General features: G+C 40.9%; 2 protein-coding genes and 1 long non-coding RNA gene across 6 annotated transcripts in view; 1 reads left to right on the plus strand and 2 right to left on the minus strand.

Moving 5' to 3' along the window:
• Positions 1–1181: 1181 nt before the first annotated feature.
• HSPD1 (heat shock protein family D (Hsp60) member 1) lies at positions 1182–11549 on the minus strand. 3 transcript variants are annotated; one of them, XM_019974385.2, is made up of 12 exons: positions 11452–11549; positions 10137–10312; positions 8926–9178; positions 7546–7628; positions 6697–6792; positions 6207–6300; positions 5776–5944; positions 3570–3669; positions 2767–3012; positions 2471–2645; positions 2014–2192; positions 1182–1919 (listed from the first exon to the last, which is right to left on the minus strand). In XM_019974385.2, the coding sequence occupies exons 2-12, from the start codon at positions 10308–10310 to the stop codon at positions 1767–1769; spliced, it is 1722 nt and encodes a 573-aa protein (XP_019829944.2). In that variant the 5' UTR covers positions 10311–10312; positions 11452–11549; the 3' UTR covers positions 1182–1766. The 3 variants fall into 3 exon arrangements, with proteins under 3 accessions (XP_019829944.2, XP_019829938.2, XP_070656140.1); XM_019974379.2 differs by lacking the exon at positions 11452–11549 and adding an exon at positions 11236–11369; XM_070800039.1 differs by lacking the exon at positions 11452–11549 and adding an exon at positions 10976–11109.
• Positions 11550–11647: 98 nt separating this feature from the next.
• LOC109569074 (MOB-like protein phocein) overlaps positions 11648–26596 on the plus strand; it is a 44723-nt gene continuing 29774 nt past the window's right edge. Inside the window, exons 1-4 of one of the 2 annotated variants that reach the window (XM_019974404.2) lie at positions 11648–11891; positions 12455–12619; positions 13540–13629; positions 13709–13954. In XM_019974404.2, coding sequence (XP_019829963.1) covers positions 11889–11891; positions 12455–12619; positions 13540–13629; positions 13709–13759 — 309 coding nt within the window. In that variant the 5' untranslated portion in view covers positions 11648–11888 and the 3' untranslated portion in view covers positions 13760–13954. Of the gene's footprint in view, positions 11892–12454; positions 12620–13539; positions 13630–13708; positions 13955–26596 lie in introns of those variants that run through there. The other variant, XM_019974408.2, reaches the window with a different exon arrangement.
• On the minus strand, positions 13721–26553 carry LOC139186189 (uncharacterized). The gene is made up of 2 exons (XR_011569724.1): positions 26406–26553; positions 13721–21846 (listed from the first exon to the last, which is right to left on the minus strand). It is a non-coding gene; the product is annotated as an uncharacterized lncRNA (long non-coding RNA).

Genomic DNA, 26596 nt, shown 5'->3' on the forward strand with positions numbered 1-26596 from the left:
TGTCACCCTGCTTATTTAACTTATATGCAGAGTACATCATGAGAAATGCTGGGCTGGAAGCAGCACAAGCTAGAATCAAGATTGCCAGGAGAAATATCAGTAAGCTCAGATATGCAGATGACACCACCATTATGGCAGAAAGTGAAGAACTAAAGAACCTCTTGATGAAAGTGAGGGAGTGAAAAAGTTGGCTTAAAGCTCAACATGTAGAAAACTAAGATCATGGCATCTGGTCCCGTCACTTCATGGCAATTAGATGGGGAAAGAGTGGCAACAGTGGCTGACTTTATTTTTTGGGACTCCAAAATCACTGCAGATGGTGACTGCAGCCATGAAATTAAAAAACGCTTACTCCTTGGAAGAAAAGTTATGACCAATCTAGACAGCATATTCACTCCAGTACTCTTGCCTGGAAAATCCCATGGACAGAGGAGCCTGGAAGGCTGCAGTCCACGGGATCGCTGAGGGTTGGACACGACTGAGTGACTTCACTTTCACTTTTCACTTTCATGCATTGGAGAAGGAAATGGCAACCCACTCCAGTGTTCTTGCCTGGAGAATCCCAGGGACGGAGGAGCCTGGTGGGCTGCCGTCTATGGGGTCACACAGAGTTGGACACGACTGCAGTGACTTAGCAGCAGCAGCAGCAGACAGTATATTAAAGAGCAGAGACTACTTTGTCAACAAAGGTCCATCTAGTCAAGGGTATGGTTTTTCCAGTGGTCATGTATGGATGTGAGAGTTGGATTATAAAGAAAGCTGAGCGCAGAACTAATGCTTTTGAACTGTGGTGTCGGAGAAGACTCTTGAGAATCCCTTGGACTACAAGGAGATCCAACCAGTCCATCCTAAAGGAAATCAGTCCTGGGTGTTCATTGGAAGGACTGATGTTGAAGCTGAAACTCCAATATTTTGGCCACCTGATGTGAAGAGCTGACTCATTTGAAAAGACCCTGATGTTTGGAAAGATTGAGGGCAGGAGGAGAAGGGGACGACAGAGGATGAGATGGTTAGATGGCATCACCGACTCAATGGACATGAATTTGGGTAAACTCCAGGAGTTGGTGATGGACAAGGAGGCCTGGTGTGCTGCGGTTCATGGGGTCACAAAGAGTCAGACACGACTGAGCGACTGAACTGAACTGAATCCAGTCTGCAGCAAAGAGAAACGGAGAAATGTATGAAACAATAGGCAGGAAACATTTTATAGACTTGGGTCAAACCTTACCCCTCCCCTCTTCAATTGGCTTTCATTCCTCACATTCTCTAGATCACAGAAAAGCTAACACAGTTAACTTTAAACAATTTTTATTACACAAAGGTTGTCACATAATTGGGTATTTCTCTACTCTGTACACAATTGTTCTTACTCTCCACAGAAAGGCTGTTTCTTAACTTCTCATCTGGTGATAGCAAGCACTAAAATCCTGATTTTAACAGAATAGTAGTAAAAATGCCTCAGTGATTTAAGTTGAAAGCAGTACATTGGTACATGGCTCTTAAGCTCATTTATCAGGAATGTACAAATGTCTTTATTTAAAAATACAAAATAAATTATCTGTAGGCATGGACAATGACAGCAGTAAACCATTCTATGTTGTCAACTGAAACCAGTAACTGATGGTTATCGTTATTTTCTTAAACATCAGCCAGCCTTTTCTTCAGTCAGCTCCTTCAACTGACCTCTCCTGAAGTTATTGGTGAGGAACACTGCCTTGAGCTTCCTCTCACAGTTCATTAATAATGGCAAAGCACTATTCTAGGAGTTAGAACATGCCACCTCCCATGCCACCTCCCATTCCACCCATGCCACCCATTCCAGGATCCTTCTCTTCTTTAGGAATTTCTGTGACGACAACTTCTGCTGTTGTTAAGAGAGAGGCCACTCCGGCAGCATCCAGTAATGCAGTTCTTACAACCTAGGGAAAAGTTTTCATAAAATATTACTTTTCCTTAGTTAAAAAAAAAAAAAGAACAAGACTTAGCATTTTTAGACAGTGGTCAACTATTTACCTTAGTTGGATCAATGATTCCTTTTTCCACCATATTCACAAAATCTCCAAGCATAGCATCATAACCGACTTCTGAAGAACTCTGCATAATTTTCTCAACTATCAATGATCCTTCAACACCTGCATTCTTAGCAATGGTCATTGCAGGAATTTTGAGTGTTTTTTTAATTATTTCTATACCTATAAGGAAAATATATTTTAGCAAATTCTTTCCTTTTTAAGTATTATAGCACAGTTCTCCTTGTGAGAATAATGACATAGGTAATTCCAATTGGGAGAACACCACAGGTCAAGTGATTCTTTCTGAAAGATCTCTGACAACAACACTGTTATTCTACTTCTGTTATTCTGGAAACTGCTTTGTGACTTCTTGTTCTATCTAGTGGGGAGCAACAATACAACTCTAACAACTCTAAGATCGAGGTGCAAGTAAACTCATTTCTAAGGTAACTTTTTACCTGTTTTTTGATCTTCATTAGCTGGAGTTATTGACTCCAAGGCTGGAATGCACCGAAGCAGGGCACAGCCCCCTCCCAGAACAATGCCTTCTTCAACAGCAGCTCGTGTGGCATTAAGAGCATCTGTAACTCTGTCTTTCTTTTCATTCACTTCAACATCACTTGTCCCACCAACCTAAAAATCAAAAAAGAATTCCAGTTAGTATGGCTTCTCCTACTCAAGATGTTAAATGTCAAGAATCCTAGTTTACTTGGGCTCGGAACCCAAGCAGCTTATTTACAACAATGAACCTTACCTTCAACACAGCAACACCATCTGAGAGTTTTGCCAGACGTTCATTCAGTTTTTCCTTTTCATATTCACTAGTTGTGATATCTAACTGCTCAATGATCTCTTGGATACGCTTCTCAATTTGAGCCTTGTCACCTTTTCCTTTCAAGAGCATGGCATCATCTTTGGTCACAATGACCTCTCCAACTTTTCCTAAGTCATGAGGCTGAACATCTTCAAGATTTAGATTTAGTCCTTCTTCTCCAAATACCTATGAAAACATTTTTTTAAATGAACAAACCACAAAATAAAAAGAACAAATTACAGATTACAGGCATTTTTCATTATACCAAGATCATTAACATATGCTACAAGTGTTTTGATAAGAAAAGCATCTTGCAATACTGTTTCCTTGAAATCTGAAATTTCAAGACTATAGCTAGACCAAACAGAACTTGCATAGTTTTTCATTACATTTTCAACTTCCCACTTAATCCTCAATTAACACTAAGCTTTGAGAAACAAGTGAACTCAGAAAACTCATCTAAGGACATACTTTTGGTGAAACCAAGACTAGACCCTAGGCCTAAACTCTTAAATCCTGCCTTTTTCTATTATAATACATTCCTGAAAACAAGTTAAAAGACCACTCTTGGGCAAGACTCATGGCAAAATTAAAGAAAGGGACCTTAGTGCTGTTTAAACCCAAACTCTACCTTCTATTGAAAAGTAACCCAGATTTGTGAAAATGTGAATTCTACCTATAAATTTCAGACCTCGATGTATACATAACATTCAATAAACCAAAATCACATCTATTTTACTTACTGCACCCCCAGTAGCAATAGCCATGTCTTTAAGCTGGTTCTTTCTATTGTCACCAAAACCTGGAGCTTTGACTGCCACAACTTGAAGACCAACTTTCAACCTGTTAAGAAGTTATTAATAAGATTTAAATTTTATAATAATGCCAGTCTACTTTAAGTTCTAATAACTAAGGTTACTCGGGAAACTGCACTTTCTGCTTACCTTCTGACCATACATTCCACTTGAAAACATGTAAATTAAACAGTGATAACTTTTATAGACTGTGAAAATCAGAATTCAGTCAATTCAGTTCAGTTGCCCAGTTGTGTCCGACTCTTTCAACCCCATGAATTGCAGCACACCAGGCCTCCCTGCTCTTAAATTTGGGGATCATCTAATGAGCATTTACCCTTAACCATTTAGTATTAGATTAAGTTGCTATTAAAGTCAGTTTGACCAACCTAGATAGCATATTCAAAAGCAGAGACATTACTTTGTCAACAAAGGTCAGTCTAGTCAAGGCTATGGTTTTCCCAGTAGTCATGTATGGATGTGAGAGTTGGACTGTGAAGAAAGCTGAGTGCTGAAGAATTGATGCTTTTGAAATGTGGTGTTGGAGAAGACTCTTGAGAGTCCCTTGGACTGCGAGGAGATCCAACCAGTCCATTCTAAAAGAGATCAGTCCTGGGTGTTCTTTGGAAGGAATGATGCTAAAGCTGAAACTCCAGTACTTTGGCCACCTCATGTGGAGAGTTGACTCATTGGAAAAGACTCTGATGCTGGGAGGGACTGGGGGCAGGAGGAGAAGGGGACAACAGAGGATGAGATGACTGGATGGCATCACCAACTAGATGGACGTGAGTTTGAGTGAACTCCAGGAGCTGGTGATGGACAGGGAGGTCTGGTGTGCTGCAAATCATGGGGTGGCAAAGAGTCGGACACGACTGAGTGACTGAACTAAAACTAAACTAAAGTCAGTTTGAGCAGTTTTTGCTTTTTTAGTGAGGGACAGTTGATTTAGAATACTATATATTTTGGGCGATTGACACATGACAAATTTTAAAGTTACGAACTCCATTTATAGTTATTATGTATTACTGCTGTATTCTGAGCAAGCAATGTTTTTAATTCAACTCCTTTATAAATGTAAATACTTCTGATATCATTAAGTTTACCTTCACTTTAATAAGGTAATGAATATTTAGAATATATAATTTTTAAAATGCTCATTTGAAACCAGATTGAAATGGAAGTAATATATAAACTTTAAGACAGACCTGGTTTTATTGAGGAGCCAAATAAGAAGGTTAAGCTCTGATAATATGCCAAGTAAACTGGAGATCTAGGTTTACAGCAACCAGTAAAATGGCTCAATCAGAACTTTTCAGGCCTGTTATTCTTCTATTTCTGCTTCACATCCCACTATCTCTAGGGCTTTTCATAACCTCAAAAGCATATCCAGGCTATAAACATTACAGGATAAGTAAACTCATTTAGGTCAGGTCAAAATATGCAATTCTGTAATATATACCTGATTATTTCATTTGTGCATTTCCATTATAATAAAAATTGGAGAATCTCATTTCTGATTCACCCCAGCTGTAGGATTAGGAAGAATATGTATTTTAAAAATGCCCTCCTTGGTCTGGGAACTAAGATTTCACAGGCGCCAGACCCCTCCCTCCCCCCCCCCCCCCCCCGCAAAAAAATCCCCCTAAGAGTCTGTCTATAGCATTAACATTTTTGTCTTAAAGTAAAATGTAATACATTATAGATCTAAAAAATTAATAGACCCCAACCCGAGTACCAATTTCTCTATTTTAGACTATTCATTAACAAAATTTTTCCTTTAGAAGATTATGTAAAATGCCAAATGCCAGATACATTTAGAATGGCAGTTGTTTACCTCTCCTCATGAAAAACTGTAATTGTGAATATATCTTTTCCATAAATTTTTTTTGGAAAAAATACAAAACCAAAAACCCATTTATCTTCAAAACAACTGTAAATACTTAGGCTATCTTATAAAAAGGTACATAAAACATTAAGGACTCAGGGACCCTATTCAAAAAAGACAGAATATAACTGGACTAAAGGTTCATGACACCCACCAATATTATACAAACACAAGTGGTTCAAGGAGAATGTACATAAAGGAGATTTCAAACACCAATACAAATATCTGCCTTTCATCCAGAAATGTAAACCAAATACCACTGCCTATTACCTATTCAAAACAAGGGTACTTAGAGCTTCTCCATCCACATCTTCAGCAATTATGACCAAGGGCTTCCGGTGAGCATTGGCAATTTCAAGAGCAGGAACAATGGATTGGACACTAGAAATTTTCTTTTCACTCAATAGAACATATGCATCTTGGAATTCACATTTCTGACCTGAAAAGCAAAGAACATTTCTCACCAACTTGAGGCCATTCTGCTGAAAATGTCTGCAGTTTAATTTAAATGAAAAACCACTAGAGCAAAGTTCCAGCACACTTTTTTAAAGTGACTGATCAGTTCATGTTTTTCTTTCTCATACACACGAACATTTGGAACACATGAATTTACTTTTGAGGTATGACACTGACAAATGTTCTCAGGGTGTCACATATTAAACTATGCTTAAAAAAAAATTCAGTTACCCATTTGCTCTTACCTTTTGATGTATTAATAAAGTATGGAGAAATATATCCTCTGTCAAACTTCATGCCTTCAATAATTTCTAATTCATCATTCAGTGTTTTTCCATCCTATGAAAAGTCAAAGAATTCGTTATGTGAATTTCATTACACAAAGACTAGTTTCAAACCAATTAATAAGTAGTCCCCACTTCTCATAAGGAATTCAGATAGAATTATGCAAATATCCCAGGGCATCCAACTCCACTTTTGCAAGAATATGTATTTGAACTAATTTTTTACAGCTAGAAGCCAATATCATCTAAATCAGGACGCATTTACATCCAAAGCCATAGGTTAATAATTCACCCAAACACAATGAGCACATTATTCTGCACAGGTGCCAGTGTTACCTGCGAAGAATGAAACAGAACACACTTTTGGAAACATATGTAGATCAAATTTTTGTACTTGTAAAACTCAGATTATCAGACATCTGTTTCCATCTATCATTAAAAACAAACTTACCTTTACTGTGATAACACCCTTTCTTCCAACTTTTTTCATGGCATCAGAAATGATGTTGCCAATTTCTTTGTCTCCATTTGCAGAAATTGTAGCAACCTGAAATAATCAAACTACTCTTTCAAATTAAAGGTAAGGCTATCTTCCTCAATCACTCCCCTCCCTTTTCTCATTAACTTCCCAACTGATATATCCTTGGTGGGATGCTAGAGGCAGGGTGATGGTGGTGGTGAGACAGGCAGAGGGGATTTTAAGCATAATAATCCTAATGAATAACTGATCCCATTGCAATTTTTTAAAAATTTGATTATTTTCTACATTATTTTTGAAAGAAATGAAATAAACACACAATTATTCTTTTAAACAAAAACAAAAAAGAGGGAATTCCCTTGTGGTCCAGCGGTTATGACTTGCCACTTTCATTGCAGGGGCCCAGATTCCATCCCTGGTTGGGGAACTAGGTCCCACAAGCCAGGCAGGGTGGCAAAAAAAAGAAAGAAAGAGCCTAACGACCCGTTATCCTTTTTTCCCTTGGCAAATGTGGCAATATTAGAAACTGATATTATTCATCTTTGATAAACAGCCAAATAACATTTTCCACACAAATGAGTTTTTACTCAGTCACGCAGAACTAAAATGACAACTCATTAAGACTCAAATTACGGGGACTTCCTGGTGGTCCAGGGGTTAAGACACCATGTTCCACTGCAGAGGTTCAATCCCTGGTGGGGGGATTTTTCAAATCTCTAGCAGTGAGAAAAATGCTTCAAATGTTGGTGACTGGGTAATACTGTTATCCTGACACTGTTGTGTAATTATAGGATAAAATCATGTTACTTTAAAAATCCATACCTGAGCAATCTCTTCGGGGGTTGTCACAGGTTTAGACTGCTTCTTAAGTTCAGCAATTACAGCATCAACAGCTAACATCACACCTGGTTCAAGAACACGTATTACAATGCTTATTCCCTCATGGCTCCATGTCAACTAAAATTCTGATTCATGTTAAGTGTATCAATGCCTCAATGCTTCTGTACCAGTACTCTTCCTAATCACAAGGCAGTTGGATGGCATGCAATGAAACACAAACTTTAATAAATGAAGTACCACAATGCCAAAATTATTTTTAAAAACTGCATTAAAAAAAAAAAGTGTACACTTTCAAGAACCTCACCATTCAACTCATTCTATGTAAATCTTTCCCGATTGAATCATTTCTTACAGGGTCATCCAGCAGACTTCCCCTCCACTGAAGGACACAAAGGACCAAAATGGATTACAGTCCCTTATTTTCAACAAGTGTAACTGTCAAGGATAAGGACTTTCTTGTGGCTATACCCCTGCAAGTTTTTAACTGGCTGAAATTTCCTCATTTAATATGTAATTTATGAACAACCACCTTTAACATTCAATGTCACCACAATACGGATTTATTTATGAGAGAATAGTCTTTTCAACTGAGACCAATGCTAGCTCTTTCCTTATTTTGAGAAACGTTACTTCGCAAAAATAATTGAGAGCAATTTGTAATAACAATGACTTTCTTTGGGTCAAACTGCTTTTAATGAGACACATTCATTTGGATCTCAAACACTGAAATAGATGAGATGATACCTCATCCCATTTTCGGAAGCCTAACAAGTCAGTTTTCACAAATTATTAATAGTATGTCCCTTTACTCTCATGTGCCTCCTAGTTTATGTCTCCTACATGTGGCTGGTAATACACCCCAGAAACAGACAGCAATTCCATGCTCAGGAGATCTTTAAACTGTGGCCTAACTCCCCCAAACAAGTAACAACAAACAAAATTCAGACTCATAACATAATATGTGCTGTTAAGAAGAAACTGCTTTATAAAAAATAAAAACCCATTCTGATATCCTGGGTGACATTTTCTTGAACTTATTGCTTTAGAAATACACAGTACATGCTGCAACTTACAATAAACTTGGTTTGGGGGAGAAATGAGCCAGGGGACAATGACATAGGGATGGATGACTGTGGACACAGGGCACAAGCATCTTAGTCAGTCTCCTCTTTGCCACCTAGCACAATGCCCATCCCATAGTCAGGAATTCAATCACTACTTACGCGTTTTTTTTTTTTTTAAAGATTTAAAAAAATTTTTAGGAGACAGGAGAAACAAGAAAGAATCAACTTTCTAATATAATTTAACAGATAACCTGACAGTTCAAAACACTGTGGTGACAATGAAGAGAGACATTCCTACCTCTCCTGATTTCCACTGGATTAGCACCTTTGCTAATCTTCTCGAAGCCTTCCTTGGCAATAGAGCGTGCCAGTACAGTAGCAGTAGTGGTGCCATCCCCCGCCTCTTCATTTGTGTTATTGGCAACATCTTGAACAAGTTTAGCGCCAATATTTTTATATTTATCTTTTAAATCAATAGACTTTGCAACAGTCACACCATCTTTTGTCACTTTGGGACTTCCCCAACTCTGTTCAATAATCACTGTCCTTCCCTATAATTGCAGAAGGAAAAAAATGCCACAGATTCACACGCTAAGTACTATTTAGCTTAAAATAAAAAGAGCATTTTTCATAATAGGCAATTACTTTAAAACCTCAATGCAACATCTGATCATTTTTATCAGACCTGCTGCATGAATCTCAAGGGCAAGTTCATCAATGTTCTTACAGACAAAATGACTTCATTGCCAAGTGCATAACCTTGGATGAGATGTTGTAAGAGATAAAATTTCTAAAGACTTAACCAACATTAACTTGGGGGATTATAATGAAATTCCAGACCACATAATTCATATTTAAGATTTGTTCAGTGCCTGCTATAATAATAATGTGAAAAGTCACTTTTGAACTTATTTTAAAATTTAGTTTCTAAAATACCAATGGCAAGACAAGAACAGTGCAGCCTTCCTGAGTTGTTCAACATTAAATCTTAAAATATGATGCAAACAGTACTGGTGGCTTGAACCAAAGCTGCTTCTTGTGAGGCATGCAAATGCCATTACTTTGCTCAGTTGGATCACTTTGATATTTGTATTGTCTTCAGCCTGAACTGAAGCATCGCTCCACCCAGTACGATCCATGAAGAGATCTCTTCAATTTACTTGTTACTCCTTATTCACCAATCTCTTCGTTAAATGAGACTTAAAAGCTCATACTTAAGGTACTGTGGATGTTACATTCTTCCACCTATGCCTAGTACTAACTACTGGGAAAGGATCCAAAATTTAACTCAAGCAGGCAAGGGAGATTAATTCTACCTTGAGTATAACCATCCATCTTAAGCTAGGAGTTACCACTTGATTACATCACACTTTGTACAAAATAGTTTCACAAATTTGGCACAAGCAGTTTATGAATATCTAAGAACTGTTTAATAGCTTGGCGTGACTCTTGCCATCGGCAAAATGTTACTCCTTAACAATACTATAAATTACAACAAAATAAGAATACCTTTGGCCCCATAGTAACGGCTACAGCATCGGCTAAAAGGTCTACACCTTGAAGCATTAAGGCTCGAGCATCTGCACCGAATTTTACATCTTTGGCATAAGCCCGAGTGAGATGAGGAGCCAGTGCCCTGGACACTGGCCTCATTTGACGAAGGACTGCGGGTAATCGAAGCATTTCTGAAGGAAAAACAGACAGATCATCAGGACAATACTACCACTACCCGTGGGGTTACAACACAAACATGACACCCATGCAACAGAACGAGAAATATCAGAAATGAACTGGGCTGACGTCTGGCATCCACGATACCTGGGCCTCGGAACCCGCCCCCACCCCCACAACACCGGCTACTAGTGCAATCTTTAAGAGGTCGCCCCATGCCTGACCTACAGAAAAAATGTACGCTCTTCTTCTTCCCCACGGCTATTACTTCCTACGCTAAAAATGAGTTAATATTTCACCGCTAAAATGGCCTCGAGAGCAAATCAGCTGCAAATGTCCCCTGGAAAACCAAGTCTACAAAAAAGGGGCAAGTTATAAACCCAAGTGACCAAGGGAAGGAAAATACTCCTGACGCTGCAAAAATCCGTTTACTAAAATGTGTCTTCATGTATCCACTCGGGGCTACTGTATCAGAGCAGCGGGCAAGGCCACGATGCTGGGGGCGGCGGCCGGGCCCACTCCCAGTGGCCCCACGTGTCTTTCCATCAGGACAGCCAAGCAAGGTCAAAGGTGGAGATGCCATATCCCAGCAGTCCCCCAGGCCAAAAGCCGCTCCCACACGCTGCGACCACCCTCCCTGGCACCCTACACTCGACCACAAGCACAAAAGCCTTCACCGGAGGATCGATGTGAATACAATCGCCCGACTCCGCGCACACTCGTGGGCAAGCCTTCCCTGCTGTGCCCGGCTGGGCGAGCGATCCACGCCGCACGTGACGGGCCCCCGCGTGCACCCACGAGGCCTGGCTCAGCGGGCCCGGGCCTGCGGCGCCGGGGGAAGCTCTGGCTCTCGCCGGCGGACCGGCTCAACGGAGAGGGGAAGGACGGCTCCGGAGTCCGAAACGCACGGGTGAGGCGGCGCGGAGCGGGCGCGTACCTGCGGGGCAGCGGCGCGACGTGCGGGTGACGAGACAGGCCGTCGGCGGCGAGTGAGGGACAGAGTGCAGGGCGCGCACGGCAATGAGCCCGTGTCCCCTCCCTCCGCCGCTCCCCCCGCCCCTCCGCAGCGCGCCTGCGGGCGGTGCCCACCCCTTCCCGGCCGCCTGGGCCCTGCAATCTGCACGCTCCGCGCGCCAGTCCCGCCCCTCCCTACCCGCGCCGGGCCAGGCCAGCGGGTTCAGCCCTCTCCGGCTCGCTTAGGCTAGTTCCCGGGCTGCGCGCCGTTCCAGAACGTTCCGGAAAGAGCCTGGCTCTATGTGGGTCAAGGGTCAAACGCGTCATTTCCGGGAGGGGGTGCGAAGGGTTAGTACTTTCACCTAGGCTGGCGGCCTAGAAAAGCCTAGAAAGAGTTGCTCTTTTCTTCCGCCTCCGGGTCCGCGCGTCAGTGGTCTGCGCAGAACCCAGGAAACGAATAGGGGTGCGCGCTGGTGCGGCCACCCCCCTTTCGCGGGGAGGGGCTGGGCGGGAGCGAGCGCGCCTGCGCGTTGGTCAGTTTTTTTTTTCGCGTTCACGTGTCCGGAGGGTCCGACAGCAGGTCTCTCCTTTTGCCTGTGGCGTGAGAGCAGGGTACGAACTGCGGCAGCCGGAGTCATGGTGAGTCTCGCATGGGCTGAAGGCCGGCGCACCCGGGTTGGTCTGGGGCTCATGGCTAGCAGGCGATTTCCTTTGGGCCTCGCGGGAGGAGTAGAGGTCAGAGACCCGCGCCCGCCGAAGCCCTGGAGAGGCGAGACCCCGCCGACCCTTTCCTCCGAGCAGGGCTCTCTGCACCCGAGTGTGAAGCAGCGCGTGGGTCGGGGGGCGGGAATCCCGACGCACGCCCCTTGCGGGACCTTGGTGGGTATGTAATGGTCTTGAAAAAAGCGTGGCCACAGGTAGAGGGACTTAAGTGTTTAATGACAATTTACAGAAAATCCTTGGAAGGATTGACCTTGGAAGAAACTAAGCTTGTCCTTGAAGCTTGTCTGGCTGCTGACCTGAGGAGCAACAACGACCCCTAACACTCATAGGAGTGGGAAATTAAACGCGGGATTTAGAACTGAATGTTCAGAGGTGTTTGCTTTGAATGGAAAATCTGAACATTGGCGTTATCTTTGAAAGCCACATGTGGCCTATTTAGAATACATTGTGTTTCAAATTTAACGTTTTTCTCTCCAAAGGCAGGACAGGCATTTAGAAAGTTTCTTCCCCTCTTTGACCGAGTATTAGTTGAAAGAAGTGCGGCCGAAACTGTAACCAAAGGAGGGATTATGCTTCCAGAAAAATCACAAGGAAAAGTATTGCAAGCAACGGTGGTAGCTGTTGGATCAGGCTCTAAAGGAAAGGTAAATGCGGACTGAAATGGAACTCATTTTTATGTGAAATGTGGGGGGCGGGCGGTAGGGAGCCTTGGTTATTATTAAAAAGATCATTCCCCAGTGGGTTCACAACTAATCTGCTTTCAGCAAAAATAATTGTAATCAGGGAAGAAAAAAAAAAAACCTTAGTGTATATGATGGAGGAAGAGTTACACGGCATTAAAATCAGTAGGTATAAATTTGAACTTTTAGTCTGACCTCTAACACACTGAAATTGCCCTAATCCTTTAATCCTAATCACTTTGTCTTGCGTGTAAGAACTGGCCTTCCAGTTAGTCTCCAACTGAGGGTTAGACCTCAGACTTCTGAAAGTGTCAGCTTCATTGCATTGTTCCAGGTACCCCTAAGAAAGTTCTAGCAAGGGGCTATTCTGGAGTTAGGAATTGGAAGATTTTGGGCATTCTACTTCAGTCCCTCTTCCCTAAATCTGCTTTGGAGGAACAGAAACTGAATCGCAAAAGTAAATGAAGTATATATTCCAAAGTCAGAAAATTAAGTTTTTAAGTGTTGAAAGAAGTTGAACATGACCATTGTACATACGGTTTTAAAAACTGGTTTACCTCACTTGGTTGTGAAGTAACATATTACTTCAAGTATGTTAATATTTAACGATTAAATAGCTTAAAGTTACTTTTCCCAGTATAATTCTTTGACCCTTTAAACTGAAATCATGTTTTAGTTGAAGCCACTGTGTGTGCCTTATTTCAAAGTGTACCTCTACAGTGATATTTTTGAGTGAAGAACCATGACTATAAATTATACCACTTGGCCACCAAAGCCCTTTTTAAACATCTGATTGTAGTGCGCAGTTGATTAATAATAAAAGTGTAAATATTTGGTTTGATTAACTAAACGTCTTTACTAATAAACATCCTTGTTTTCTTAAGGGTGGAGAGATTCAACCAGTTAGTGTGAAAGTTGGAGATAAAGTTCTTCTCCCAGAATATGGAGGCACCAAAGTAGTTCTAGACGACAAGGTGTGTAAACTTCATAATATTAAGGATAGGTTAAATATTTGCTATTAGTTTTCTTAACTAATGGTTTCTCTGTTTGCAGGATTATTTCTTATTTAGAGATGGTGACATTCTTGGGAAATATGTCGACTGAAATAAGTCACTATTGAAATGGCATCACGTGAAGCTGCCCATTCCACTGAAGTTCTGAAATCTTTCATCATGTAAATAATTTCCATGTTTCTCTTTTATAATAAACTAACGATATCCAAGCTAATGACATCCAGTGTCTAAAATTTAGTTTCACTGTACTGGTATAAACATTTCCAAATAAAAATACATAAATCAATGGTTAATTTTTATTTAGTGATTTAAGATGGTTCTTGGGCTTCCCTGGTGGCTCAGATGGTAAAGACTCTGCTTATAGTGCAGGGGACCCAGGTTCAATCCCTGGGTTGGGTCGGTCCCCTGGAGAAGGGAATGGCTACCCACTCCACTATTCTTGCCTGGCAAATCCATGGACAGAGGAGCCTGACAGGCTACAGTACATGCAGTCGCAAAGAGTCAGACACAACTGAGCAACTGACACATGCTTTACAGTTGCTTTAGGGTTCATGGTTTATGTGGGGCCAGATAGAGGTAACCTGCAGAGAACTGGAAAACAAGGTTTTCAATTTTCACGTTGAGGTTAACTTTACTAAGTATATAGTTGATGCTGATTCAAAGCCATGGATTTATGCTAACAACATTCTAAGGAGAAGACAAGTAGCAGCATTCTGACTTCATATATATCAAACATTTAAGTATAGTTCTTCACTTATGCAAATCTAGTATCATATGTCTTATTTAAGTTATATTTTGAAAACCTTAATGAACATTTTCACTACATAGTTAGAAATCCAAGCAAGGTAGGGTGTAATAGCTCACACTGGCTGAGTACCTTGTAAATTCCAGGCTAGGCACCGAGTGACAGTATAGCTAACACTTAAGGATCATTTTCTAGGTGTGAGCTACTGTTGTAGGTACTTGTCATATATCACATGGCTTAATCTTTCAAGAGCATATGAGTCAAGTACCATCAGTCACATCTTGCATATAAGGAAGGTGAGGCACAAAGGGGGTTAAGTAATAACAGGAAACTGCTGCTGCTGCTGCTAAGTCGCTTCAGTCGTGTCCAACTCTGTGTGACCCCACAGATGGCAGCCCACCAGGCTCCCCTGTCCCTGGGATTCTCCAAGCAAGAACACTGGAGTGGGTTGCCATTTCCTTCTCCAATGCATGAAAGTGAAAGTAAAGTCGCTCAGTCGTGCCAGACTCTTAGTAACCCCATGGACTGCAGCCCACCAGGCTCCTCCATCCATGGGATTTTCCAGGCAAGAGTACTGGAGTGGGTTGCCATTGCCTGATTTGGAATAGGTAATCTATATACATTTACATGCTGTCTAAACCATTAGGGCCTCTGCTTTCAGTCAGCCCGTTCTAAGCACGTGATAGACATTATTTCAGATAACAACTGGAAAAAGGGAAGGGGTACCTAAAAGTGTCTGACAATTAGGTTATCTAGTATACAGTTGATTGATTTTAACAAATAGGAAACAGAGAACTGGACAAATAGCTTGATTTAGGAGCCAGGAGAATTAAGATTTGAACCCAAACAATCCTACACTGGAGTTCAGTACCAACTCCTAATCTTGACTGTCTCTCAGCTACCAGCAATTTTTGCCTTGCAGTCAAATCTGTTTTCTAGTTTTGATTGCTCATAAGCTAGTCTATGATAATGTCTTTTAAAAGTTGTATTCCATATTTGTCTTGTGGAATCAAAGTCTAAATTTTAAGTGATAAAGGAATAATCTCAACTTTTGATAATATCCTCATCAATAAAATAGTATGTTTGTGTATTTATGATTTCTTTGGAAGCAATGATGCTAAAGCTGAAACTCCAGTACTTTGGCCACCTGATGCAAAGAGTTGACTCATTGGAAAAGACTCTGATGCTGGGAGGGACTGGGGGCAGGAGGAGAAGGGGATGACAGAGGATGAGATGGCTGGATGGCATCACGGACTCGATGGACATGAGTTTGAGTGAACTCCGGGGGATGGTGATGGACAGGGAGGCCTGGTGTGCTACGATTCATGGGGTCGCAAAGAGTCGGATATGACTGAGTGACTGAACTGAACTGAGTATTTATGAAATGTTAGTGACATTTTGCTGTATAAGGCTTTTTTGTCATATTTAGGTTAAAAAAAGGAATGCCTATTTTTACAGAACCCATATGGGCCATCAGTTTCCTACTGTGTGCCAGGCACAGCTAATGTGCACTGTAGATTGTAATCCTGTAAGCACAGATTTGTTTTAGCAATGAGAGAACTCACAGAGGAAATGAAGAAACTAACTCAAGGCCATGTGGTTGGTAAACTGTAATTAGGAATCCAGTCCAAGGTCTATGACTTTCTCATTCGTGATTGTTTTCCCAGGACCCAAGGAAATACGAACGTTTTGAGATCTAAGAGGAGTTTACAAACCGTATTCATCCTCGGAATTACTTGCTATCTTAGAATTTCAGGGCTCTGTCCATAACCTAAATCAGAAGGATGGGAGGATTCTTTTTGTACCAGAGAAATTGTCCTTGTCTAGCAGAACTGCTAAAGAATCACTTTATAGATTGTGAGATTATATTAAAAATTAATAGGGAAAAGAATTTTGGCATGAGAAATTTGGGCCCAAAATCTGGGAATTGGGGATGTGGACCCATGTGTTTTAGAGAGGTGTGTTGGCATTTACTTTTTGTTCAACAGGAAAATAGTAAGGAGAAAGGTAAAACAGGTAAAATTCTGACTGGAATTTTAATGATGGCCTTACCATTTTTGAGCTCTTGCCAGGCATTGTTCTAGTGACTTAACATAAAATCCTACTTACCTCTGTAATCATAGCAATACTGTTTGATGTTCTTTGCCTCACAGGAGAAGGATGCAGATAGGTAGAGGAACTTGCTCAAGGTAACATAAATTTTAAGTCATAGGTTGGAACTGAACTCAACCTTGTCTGACTTCGAAGTCTGCATTTCACTATTCTACACAAAAAATTTTTGAAAAAATTGAGAATAAAATTACCAGGGTGCTATTCTGCTGTGGAAGTCGTTACCATTATCAAGATTATGATTTTTTTCCTCTATTGCTCCAGAAACTATGCTTTACAGAAAGTTAATTTTAAAAATTGACATTATAAAATAGGTATTTTTTCATTTTTTTATTGTAGTAAGAACACTTAGTATGAAATACACCTTAACAGATTTTTAAGTGTACATTAAAATATTGAATAAATGAAACTTTATGCCCATTGATTAAAAACTCATTTTCCCCTCCCCCTAGTCCCTGGCAACCACTGTCCTAGTCTCTGCTTCTACAGCTATTTTAGATACTTCATGTATGTGGAATACAGTATTTTGTTCTTCTATGATTGGCTTATTTGACTTAGCTTATTGTCCTCAAGATTCATTTTGTGTTGTCAAGTATTTAAAGCTGAGTAATAATTCCATTGTATGCAATACCATGTTTTCTCCATTCATACAATAGGTGGACATGATGCTTCCACAGCTTGGCAATTGTAAACAGTGCTACAAATTCAGATGAGGGTGCTAATATATCTCTCTCTGAGATTCTGATTTCACTTCTTTCAGAAAAATACTCAGAAGTGGGGTTTCTGAATAGAAAGAACTATGGTAGTTCTATTTTTAACTTTTTGAGGATCCTCCAAACTGCCACAGTGGGCACACCATTCTGTTTTACCACCAACATGGATTGTAAGGTTTTAGGGCTGTGAATCTGTCACATTTGTTTCCTAATTTGTGCAGTTTTTGTTTCTAGTAAAATCTCATTCTTCTAGTACACTTTTTTTTTTTGAAATATAAGTAATTCATTGATCCATTTAGTGTACAGTATATGTGTCTGAGTTTTTTTTTAACCAATGGTTAACTTTATTGGATTACCCACTCTTCCCACCTCCACTCCCCTGCCCCCAAATTTGAGATGTCACGTTTATCATACATTAAATTTTTAAACAAACATATTCCTGGATTTTGCAGTCTGATCCATTGATCTCTCTATCCTATCACAGTGTTTTCAATATAAACATATATTTGTTTGATACCCTATATGGCAGTTCCTCCCTGTACTCTCAACAGTGCACTTACCTGGCTGTGAGCATTTTTAACTTCTGGGTAAGGGCTGCCAGCGGAGAAGGCAATGGCAACCCACTCCAGTACTCTTGCCTGGAAAATCCCATGGATGGAGGAGCCTGGTAGGCTGCGGTCCATGGGGTTGCTAAGTCGAACATGACTGAGCAACTTCACTTTGATGCACTGGAGAAGGAAATAGCAACCCACTCCAGTGTTCTTGCCTGGAGGATCCCAGGGACAGGGGAGCCTGGTGGACTGACGTCTATGGGGTCACATAGAGTTGGACACGACTGAAGTGACTTAGCAAAGGGCTGGCAGATTGCTCTCCAGCATGATACCAGGTCATGCCTCATCCAGCAAGTTAATTGCTGTTTTCTCTGCACCTACACCAAAATGGACTTTAGAACTTTTTATTTATGTGAAGTCTATTTAAATGCCTTTTTTTTTTTTTTAACCCTTAAGCAATCTGTATGAGAGAGCTCAATCAAACCTAGGTTCTAGACCCTGTGTAGCTTACATAGTCATTCAGTCAGTTCAGTCGCTCAGTCGTGTCCAACTCTTTGCGACCCCATGAACCGCAGCATGCCAGGCCTCCCTATCCATCACCAACTCCCGGAGTCCACCCAAACTCATGTCCATTGAGTCGGTGATGTCATCCAACCATCTCATCCTCTGTCGTTCCCTTCTCCTCCTGCCCTCAATCTTTCCCAGCATCAGGGTCTTTTCCAATGAGTCAGCTCTTCGCATCAGGTAGCCAAAGTATTGGAGTTTCAGCTTCAACATTAGTCTGTCCAATGAACACCCAAGACTGATTTCCTTTAGGATGGACTGGTTGGGTCTCCTTGCAGTCCAAGGGACTCTCAAGAGTCTTCTCCAACATCACAGTTCAAAAGCATCAATTCTTCGGCCCTCAGCTTTCTTTATAGTCCAACTCTCAGATCCATCCATACATGACCACTGGAAAAACCATAGCCTTGATTAGTCGGACATTTGTTGACAAAGTAATGTCTCTGCTTTTTAATATGCTGTCTAGGTTGGTCATAACTTTCCTTCCAAGGAGTAAGCGTCTTTTAATTTCATGGCTGCAATCACCATCTGCAGTGATTTTGGAGCCCAGAAAATAGTAGTTATGTGATAGTTGACAAATCATCTCAACCTCTCAGGGTTTAAGAATTAACTGTAAAAAAAAAAAAAAAAGGGGCCACTAGATGTTCCTTAACATTTTGAGTCAAGCCTGATTTTTTTTTTCTTAAACTTTAATTGTATTAATATTTAAAACTAGATAATCTGTTTGTGGGCTTCACAGGTATCTCAGTGGTAAAGAATCTGCCTGCCAATGCAAGAGATGTGGGTTTGATCCCTGGGTGGGAGAGATCCCCTGGAGAAGAAAATGGCAACCCACTCCAGTATTCTTGCTGAGATAATCTCATGGACAGAGGAGCCTGGGGGGCTACAGCCCAGGGGTCACAAGTCAGACATGACTGAAGTGACTGATCATGAACGCATGCAATGTGTATGTAGGTAAAAATTCAAAAGGATGTACATTGAAAAGATTCCTTCTCATCCCTGTGTAGTAGCCACCTGGTTCCATCCCTCGAGGCACTGGTATTACAGTTTCTTTCTTCCAGGGGTGTTTTATGTATACATATGTATTTGTGTGTGTATACATATGTATCTCATGCATATGAAATATATATATACTTTTCAAAAGTAAAATATTCTGTACACACCAATTGGCACCTTGCCTTTTATTTTTATTTTTTGTATTAACAATTTTGTCTTAGGAATTAATCTATAAAGTACATATAAAAGTTTTCATTCTCCTTATAGCTGTATGATGTTTCATTATATGGATGAACCTAAATTTAAGCATTTCCTATTGATTGATATTTAAATTCTAAACTTAGGCTCCTAGAAATAATTCTGAAATAAATAAAAATTTGCATAGATTTTATATCTTTAAGATAAACTGCTGGGCATGAAATTGCTATGTTCAAAGGGTCATTGTTACTTAGTTGCTAAGTTGTATCTGACTCTTTTGCAACCCCATGAGCTATACAGCCTGCCAGGCTCCTCTATCCATGGGATTTTCTAGGAGTGGGTTGTCATTTACTTCTCCAGGGGATCATCCTGATGCAGTTATTGAGCCTGCGTCTTCTGCATTGACAGGCAGATTCTTTACTATTGAGCCTCCTGGGAAGCCCATGTCAACAGTTATGTGAACCTTAATCATATACACACACACACACACACAAACATCTTCAAGTTGCCCTTCAGAGAAGTTCTACCGATTAATAATCTTACCAGCAATGTATGAGATTGTTGATTTCCTCCCACTCTCAGTAATATAGGATGTTATGAATTTTTATTTTTCCAAAGAAATCATTTTAATTTATCTTTATGGATAAGGGTGTTCTCATGTGTTTAAGAGCCATCTCTATTTTCTTTCCTGTTAACTGTTCCTATTGACTGTTAATATTTGCTGCTCACTTTCCTACTGGGTAACTGGCCTTTTATGATTTGATATCCTTATCATTCACGGAAATTGGTTCTTTGTGGTAAGTTTTTTCCTTCAGTTTATAATTTGACTTTGATTTCTTTTATGCTTTGAATTTGCAGGAAGTCATTTTGGTATAGCTGAATAAATAAAATTTTCCATTATAGCTTCTAGTTATTATTTCAAACTCTGAAAAGTCTCCAATAGAAGGTTCTTCCATAGTTTCTTTAGGTATTTTTATGGTTTTTGGTTTTTGTATTTTTTCAATCTTGAGATTTTCCTGTTATAAGAGATAAGAAATGGATCCAAACCCTTGTCTTACAAGTTAAGCCCCTTTCTTTAAGATGTTAAAATTTAGCCAAACTCTTAGAAAACACTTTTCAGTCTCATTTTGCCTAGAGATTTGACTTGGAAAAAACATCAGTGGATACTTACTTTTCTGACTTCTTATTTCAAAAGACCAATTTATTATAGTATTTTTAAGTCATTCATTTAAAAAAGTTTTTTTTAATTTTAAATTTATTTGGCTGTACTGGGTCTTAGTTGCAAGTGCAAACTCTTAGTTATGTCATGCGGGATCTAGTTCCCTGACCAGGAATCAAACCCAGGCCCCCAGCACTGAGACTGCAGTCTAAGCCACTGGACCACTAGGGAACTCCCCATTCACTGTCTTAGGCACTAGAGATACAGGGATGAATAAAATCAGTACAGTTCAGTTCAGTCGCTCAGTCATGTCCGACTCTGCGACCCCATGGACTGCAGCACGCCAGGCTTCCCTGTCCATCCCCAGCTCCTGGAGCTTACTCAAACTCATGTCCATTGAATCGGTGATGCCATCCAACCATCTCATTCTCTGTTGTCCCCTTTTCCTCCTGCCTCCAACCTTTCCCAGGATCAGGGTCTTTTCAAATGAGTCAGTTCTTCACATCAAGTGGCCAAAGTATTGGAGTTTCAGCTTCAGCATCAGTCCTTCCAATGAATATTCAGTACTGATTTCCTTTAGGATGGACTGGTTGGACCTCCTTGCAGTCCAAGGGACTCTCAAGAGTCTTCTCCAACACCACAGTTCAAAAACATCAATTCTTTAGCGCTCAGGTTTCTTTATAGTCCAACTCTCATATCCATACACGACTACTGGAAAAACCATAGCTTTGACTAGACAAAGCTTTGACGGACCTTTGTTGGCAAAGTAATGTCTGTTTTTTAATATGCTGCCTAGGTTGGTCATAGCTTTTCTTCCAAGGAGTAAGCATCTTTTAATTTCATGGCTGCAGTCACCATCTGCAGTTATTTCGGTCCCCCCCAAAAGAAAGTCTGTCACTGTTTCCACTGTTTCTCCATCTAATTGCCTTGAAGTGATGGGACCAGATGCCATGATGGTAGTTTTCTGAATGTTGAGCTTTAAGCCAACTTTTCACTCCTCTTTCGCTTTCATCAAGAGGCTCTTTAGTTCTTCTTCGCTTTCTGCCATAAGCACAGTGTCATCTGCATATCTGAGGTTATTGATATTTCTCCCTGCAATCTTGATTCAAGCTTGTGCTTCAGCCAGCGCAGCGTTTCTCATGTACTCTGCAAAGAAATTAAATAAGCAGGGTGACAGTATACAGCCTTGACACACTCCTTTCCCTATTTGGAAACAGTCTGTTGTTCCATGTCCAGTTCTAACTGTTGCTTCCTGACCTGCATGTAGGTTTCTCAAGAGGCAGGTCAGGTGGTATGGTATTCCCATCTCTTTAAGAATTTTCCAGAGTTTGTTGTGAATAAAACGGGCAGAAGTAAACTATTAAATTAATAACATAATTTTAGAAACTGGTGTCATCTAGAAAATGTAGAAAATGCTCCTAACTTCATGAAAGACATTAGGTGCCCTATGGAAAAAAGGAAATGATAACTGTCTGTTGTGACTTCTGTCTTCTGATCATATCTTTCCTTCCTGAAGATTCAGGAACTACTGTATTAGTTATCTACTGCTGCTTAACAAATCATCCCAAACTTAGTGGCTTAAAACAACAGTATCTCACACAGTATCTGGACATCAGAAATTTGGGATCTGCTTATCCCAAATTTTAATGAGGCTACCATCGGCCAAAGGTTTGACTGGGATCTGCAAGTTATACTTCCAAGATGGTTACTCTTGCTGGCAAGTTGATGCTTGCTTTTGGCAGGAGCTTCAGTGGATCCCTTGTGGGCAACTTGAGGATCCTCACACATGACAGCGTCTTAGCTTACCCAAGGGAGGTGAGCTGAGAGAGCAAGGCACAATGTCTTTTATGGCCTAACATCAGGAGTCACACAACATCATTTTCAAAGTGTCCTATTTTGATTAAACAGGTCCGCCCTATTCAGTGTGTGAGAGAACCAAAGGTGTTCTTCATTTGGTTGTCTCTCACACTGAGGAGATGATAATCACTGGAGGACATCTTGGCAACTGGCTACCACAACCACTAATTGGTCAAATATTCTAGAGATAAAAATGAAGTGCTGTGGAAGCTGAGTATCTCACTTATTTGTAGTCAAAATTGTCTTGTTTGAACTTTATAAATTCAAAAAATTTTGTCCATAACAATTTTTATGAAGAGAAATGAATTTTCAAATAATACGTTAAAAATGTACAAAACTACATATATAACTACTTTTTGTTCAGCTGTGAACATACATCTCCATACTTCACTGCTGCTTCAATTTTGCTTGGCCTGGAACGAAACTGCCTCTATGAAATGCCCTCAATAAATGCTATTTCATGGCACATTTCAAGTACTTCATGCATTGGTCAGTGCATCAGCTTTGCTCTTAGGCTGGCTTCCTTCAAGTCAAGAGGGTTGATGCAGCCCCAGACTTGACAAGGTTCAGCGGCACAAAAAAGGGACTATCTCTTTTACTGTCTCCTCAAGAGCAAGAAAACCTTTCCCCAAAGTGCTCCATCAGGTATCTTTTCATAGCTCCTTAAGCTAAAATGGAGTCATATGCTCACCCTTCAAACATTGGCTTAGGCCAACAAGGATTTATCCCTCAGCTAAAGATGGGTTTACCTTTCCCTGCTCAAATTGGGAGAGATGAATACCGAGCAACAGTAAAGTCTCTTCGCAAAGAGCATGTGTCCAGGAGTGTGGATAGCAAACAGGCAACCATCAACCAAAGACATTTTGTCTGTAGTATAGTAATTTACATATCCTCCTTTCCTATTCTTTTTAAACTTTTTGAAGAAAGGAGCTTATACATCTTATTCATGGTTCTCAGCTCTTGCTCAGTGCCCAAACACAATGAACATTCACTATTTTAGCTGGATTTTAAACCTCCCCAAGGAGGATTTCATATTGCATAGATGGTTTTGAAATTGCTTATGATTTTTGGATTTACCGAGTATTTTCTTCTAAAACTTTTGAGAGACTTTAAAATTAATTAATTTTTGCTGCAATGGGTCTTCATTGCTGCAGACAGGCTTTCTCTAGTTGCGGAGAGCTTCTAGTTGTGAGCTTCTCACTGCAGTGGCTTCTCCTGTTGCAAAGCACAGGCTCTAGGGTGCCTGAGCTTCAGCAGTTTCAGCTCACGTGCTCTAGAGCACAGGCTCAGTATTTGTGCTCCACGGGCTTGGTTGCTCCATGGTATGTGAGATCTTCCGAGACCATGGATCAAACCCATGTTCCCAGCGTTGCAAGGTGGATTCTTAACCACTGGACCACCAGGGAAGCCCCCCAAAGATCATACTCTTATGAGGCAGAAGGAAAGAACTGCTGTGCACTGGTTTCATTCCCCCCACCCCCGCTACAAACACACAAACCCTTTTATTTGATAAACTGTTCAAAGTCTTACAGTCAACAAGGAAGAGAATTTAGACTTCTTGAATCTCAGTCCAGAGTTATTTTCATTTGTTCATCTTGCCTTTAAAAAAAAACTACTTCTTTAACCAAAATATTCAAGTAACCCATTTTTACATGTTACTGTTATTACTAATCATGCTCTTTTCTTCTTCCCCCCACTCCCTAAATTAATTGTGGTTATAGAATTATTGTTGTTTGGAGGTCTGCAGACCTCCAATCTGCAGACTGACAGATTAAACGTCAGATTAAAATGTGAAGGTTATGAGCTAGAAACATTTCAACCATAAAGACCAAGGTTCTTCCTGTAAACAAGGCCAGAATTGACATCACAATGTAACACAATTAGACTTTTCAAAGAGATGAATATGCATTTTGTTCCTGAATTTAACACCTACTTACTCCCATTTTCTTTTGTTCTTTTAAGATGGGTTTAAACAGTATTTAAGTATTACTACCAGCCATGAAATTAAAAGATGCGTACTCCTTGGAAGGAAAGCTATGACCAACCTAGATAGCATATTCAAAAGCAGAGACATTACTTTGCCAACAAAGGTCCGTCTAGTCAAGGCTATGGTTTTTCCAGTGGTCATGTATGGGTGTAAGTTGGACTGTGAAGAAAGCTGAGTGCCGAAGAATTGATGCTTTTGAACTGTGGTGTTGGAGAAGACTCTTGAGAGTCCCTTGGACTGCAAGGAGATCAGTCCTGGGTGTTCACTGGAAGGACTGATGCTGAAGCTGAAACTCCAATACTCTGGCTACCTCATGCAAAGAGCTGACTCACTGGAAAAGACCCTGATGCTGGGAGGGACTGGGGGCAGGAGGAGAAGGGGACGACAGAGGATGAGGCACCACCAACTCGATGGACATGAGTTTGGGTAAACTCTGGGAGTTGGTGATGGACAGGGAGGCCTGGCGTGCTGTGATTCATGGGGTCGCAAAGAATCAGACACAATTAAGATAATGTTAAGATGAGCCCCTTCAACTATAGGTAACTGATATTTACAGCTTGGGGACTACCACACAATCTGGGATATTATAACTGAATCCTTGGAGTAAGGGAGGTGAGGTTGTCCACAGACCTAAGAATCTGCTCTCTACAGATCCACCCATCTCTCTCTTAGGGTGGCCACATTTAGGGGCTGCTTGTCTTAGATTCTCACTGTATTTATTAAGAGAACTGGTGATTTGCACGGCTGTCTCCATTGCTAGACTCTAATCTAATCTATCCTTAAGGATGGGGCCTTTTTATACTTTTACCTCAGTGCCAAACACACAGTGGGGCTTAATAAACACTTGTTGGATGAATAAATTTTTAGCACTTATAAGTTAGTGATGGAGTTGTCCTTTCTCTTGAAAAGTTACCAGTCTCTACATCTTCCAGAAAGAAGAAATCTTTATTTAAAGGCAAATAGGCTTCCCATATTAAATGCTTCTGAACGAAATTCCAAGTCATGACAGTTATTCAGCTTTGCACTAATTTTAACCACCCTCTCATCCACTCCTGGCTTTCATCTTTGGAGACTCTGTTACATGTCTCAGCATTCTTAATACACCTTTAGGTGTACTTGATGGATGGGATATCTGATGCTTTCCTCTCTTGGAAATTACCCTACTATATGCATTGTTTACTAATTTAACTGTCTTCCCATCTGATAACCTAAGGCCTCCCTCATCCCAGATCAAACATTTTAAGATATCCAAGCAGGAACCAAAAAAAAGTTTGCTAATACGTCTGTGATTCCATGACTTAAGAGAAAACTTAAAACTTGCAACAAAGGAAAACTGAAATTCTGGGATGTACAACACCCACCGTCGATGAAGGGGCATTCATTTTCTCCTCCTGCTTCTGACTTGCAAAAAAATACAAGCTAATTTTGTCTGCTTAACACACAATACCCGATGTCCCCTCTACCCCCAGATAATTGGCATCTGGGTCTCTTATCTACACAAAGTGGTCAATGAAAGATCCTTGGCTTTGAAGTTAGCGCATGGCGGAAATACCGTTTTACTCTCTAAGCCCGAGTTTGATTTGAAATTGGTCGATTTCATGCAGGGTCTGTGTAATTTTCCAAGACTGCTGACCTGTTTTTCACTTTGCACATCTAGGCAGATTTCGGGACAGACTTACGCTTCTCTAGTATTTGCTTGCACAACGGACAACTGAAACGGTCGCCATTGTGCAAGCTCCGTTCTTCCAGTTAACTAACGTAAGCCCAAGGAGATGCACAACGCGTTACGCCGAATTTGCACATTCCCACTTGGGGATGGTGGCTCTCTGCGCTGGCCGGCGGAATTCCCTTTGCTACTCACTCTAGTCCTTGGCAGCCGGGTCTCTCCCTCCTTCCACTTCGTCATCAGTGAGTCGTCGGCTGTTCCTTTTCTTGTCCCCCTCCCTCCGCCAGCTGGCCCTTTCAGGGACTCCTCCGGTTCCTCCCACCCTGCCCCGCGCGGGCTACGGCTGTGCCGTCAGCAGTCGCCCCTCCCCGGCGCCCGGGCCAGGA

The sequence above is a fragment of the Bos indicus genome, chromosome 2 (genome assembly GCF_029378745.1).
Source record: "Bos indicus isolate NIAB-ARS_2022 breed Sahiwal x Tharparkar chromosome 2, NIAB-ARS_B.indTharparkar_mat_pri_1.0, whole genome shotgun sequence".
Lineage (NCBI taxonomy): Eukaryota > Metazoa > Chordata > Mammalia > Artiodactyla > Bovidae > Bos > Bos indicus.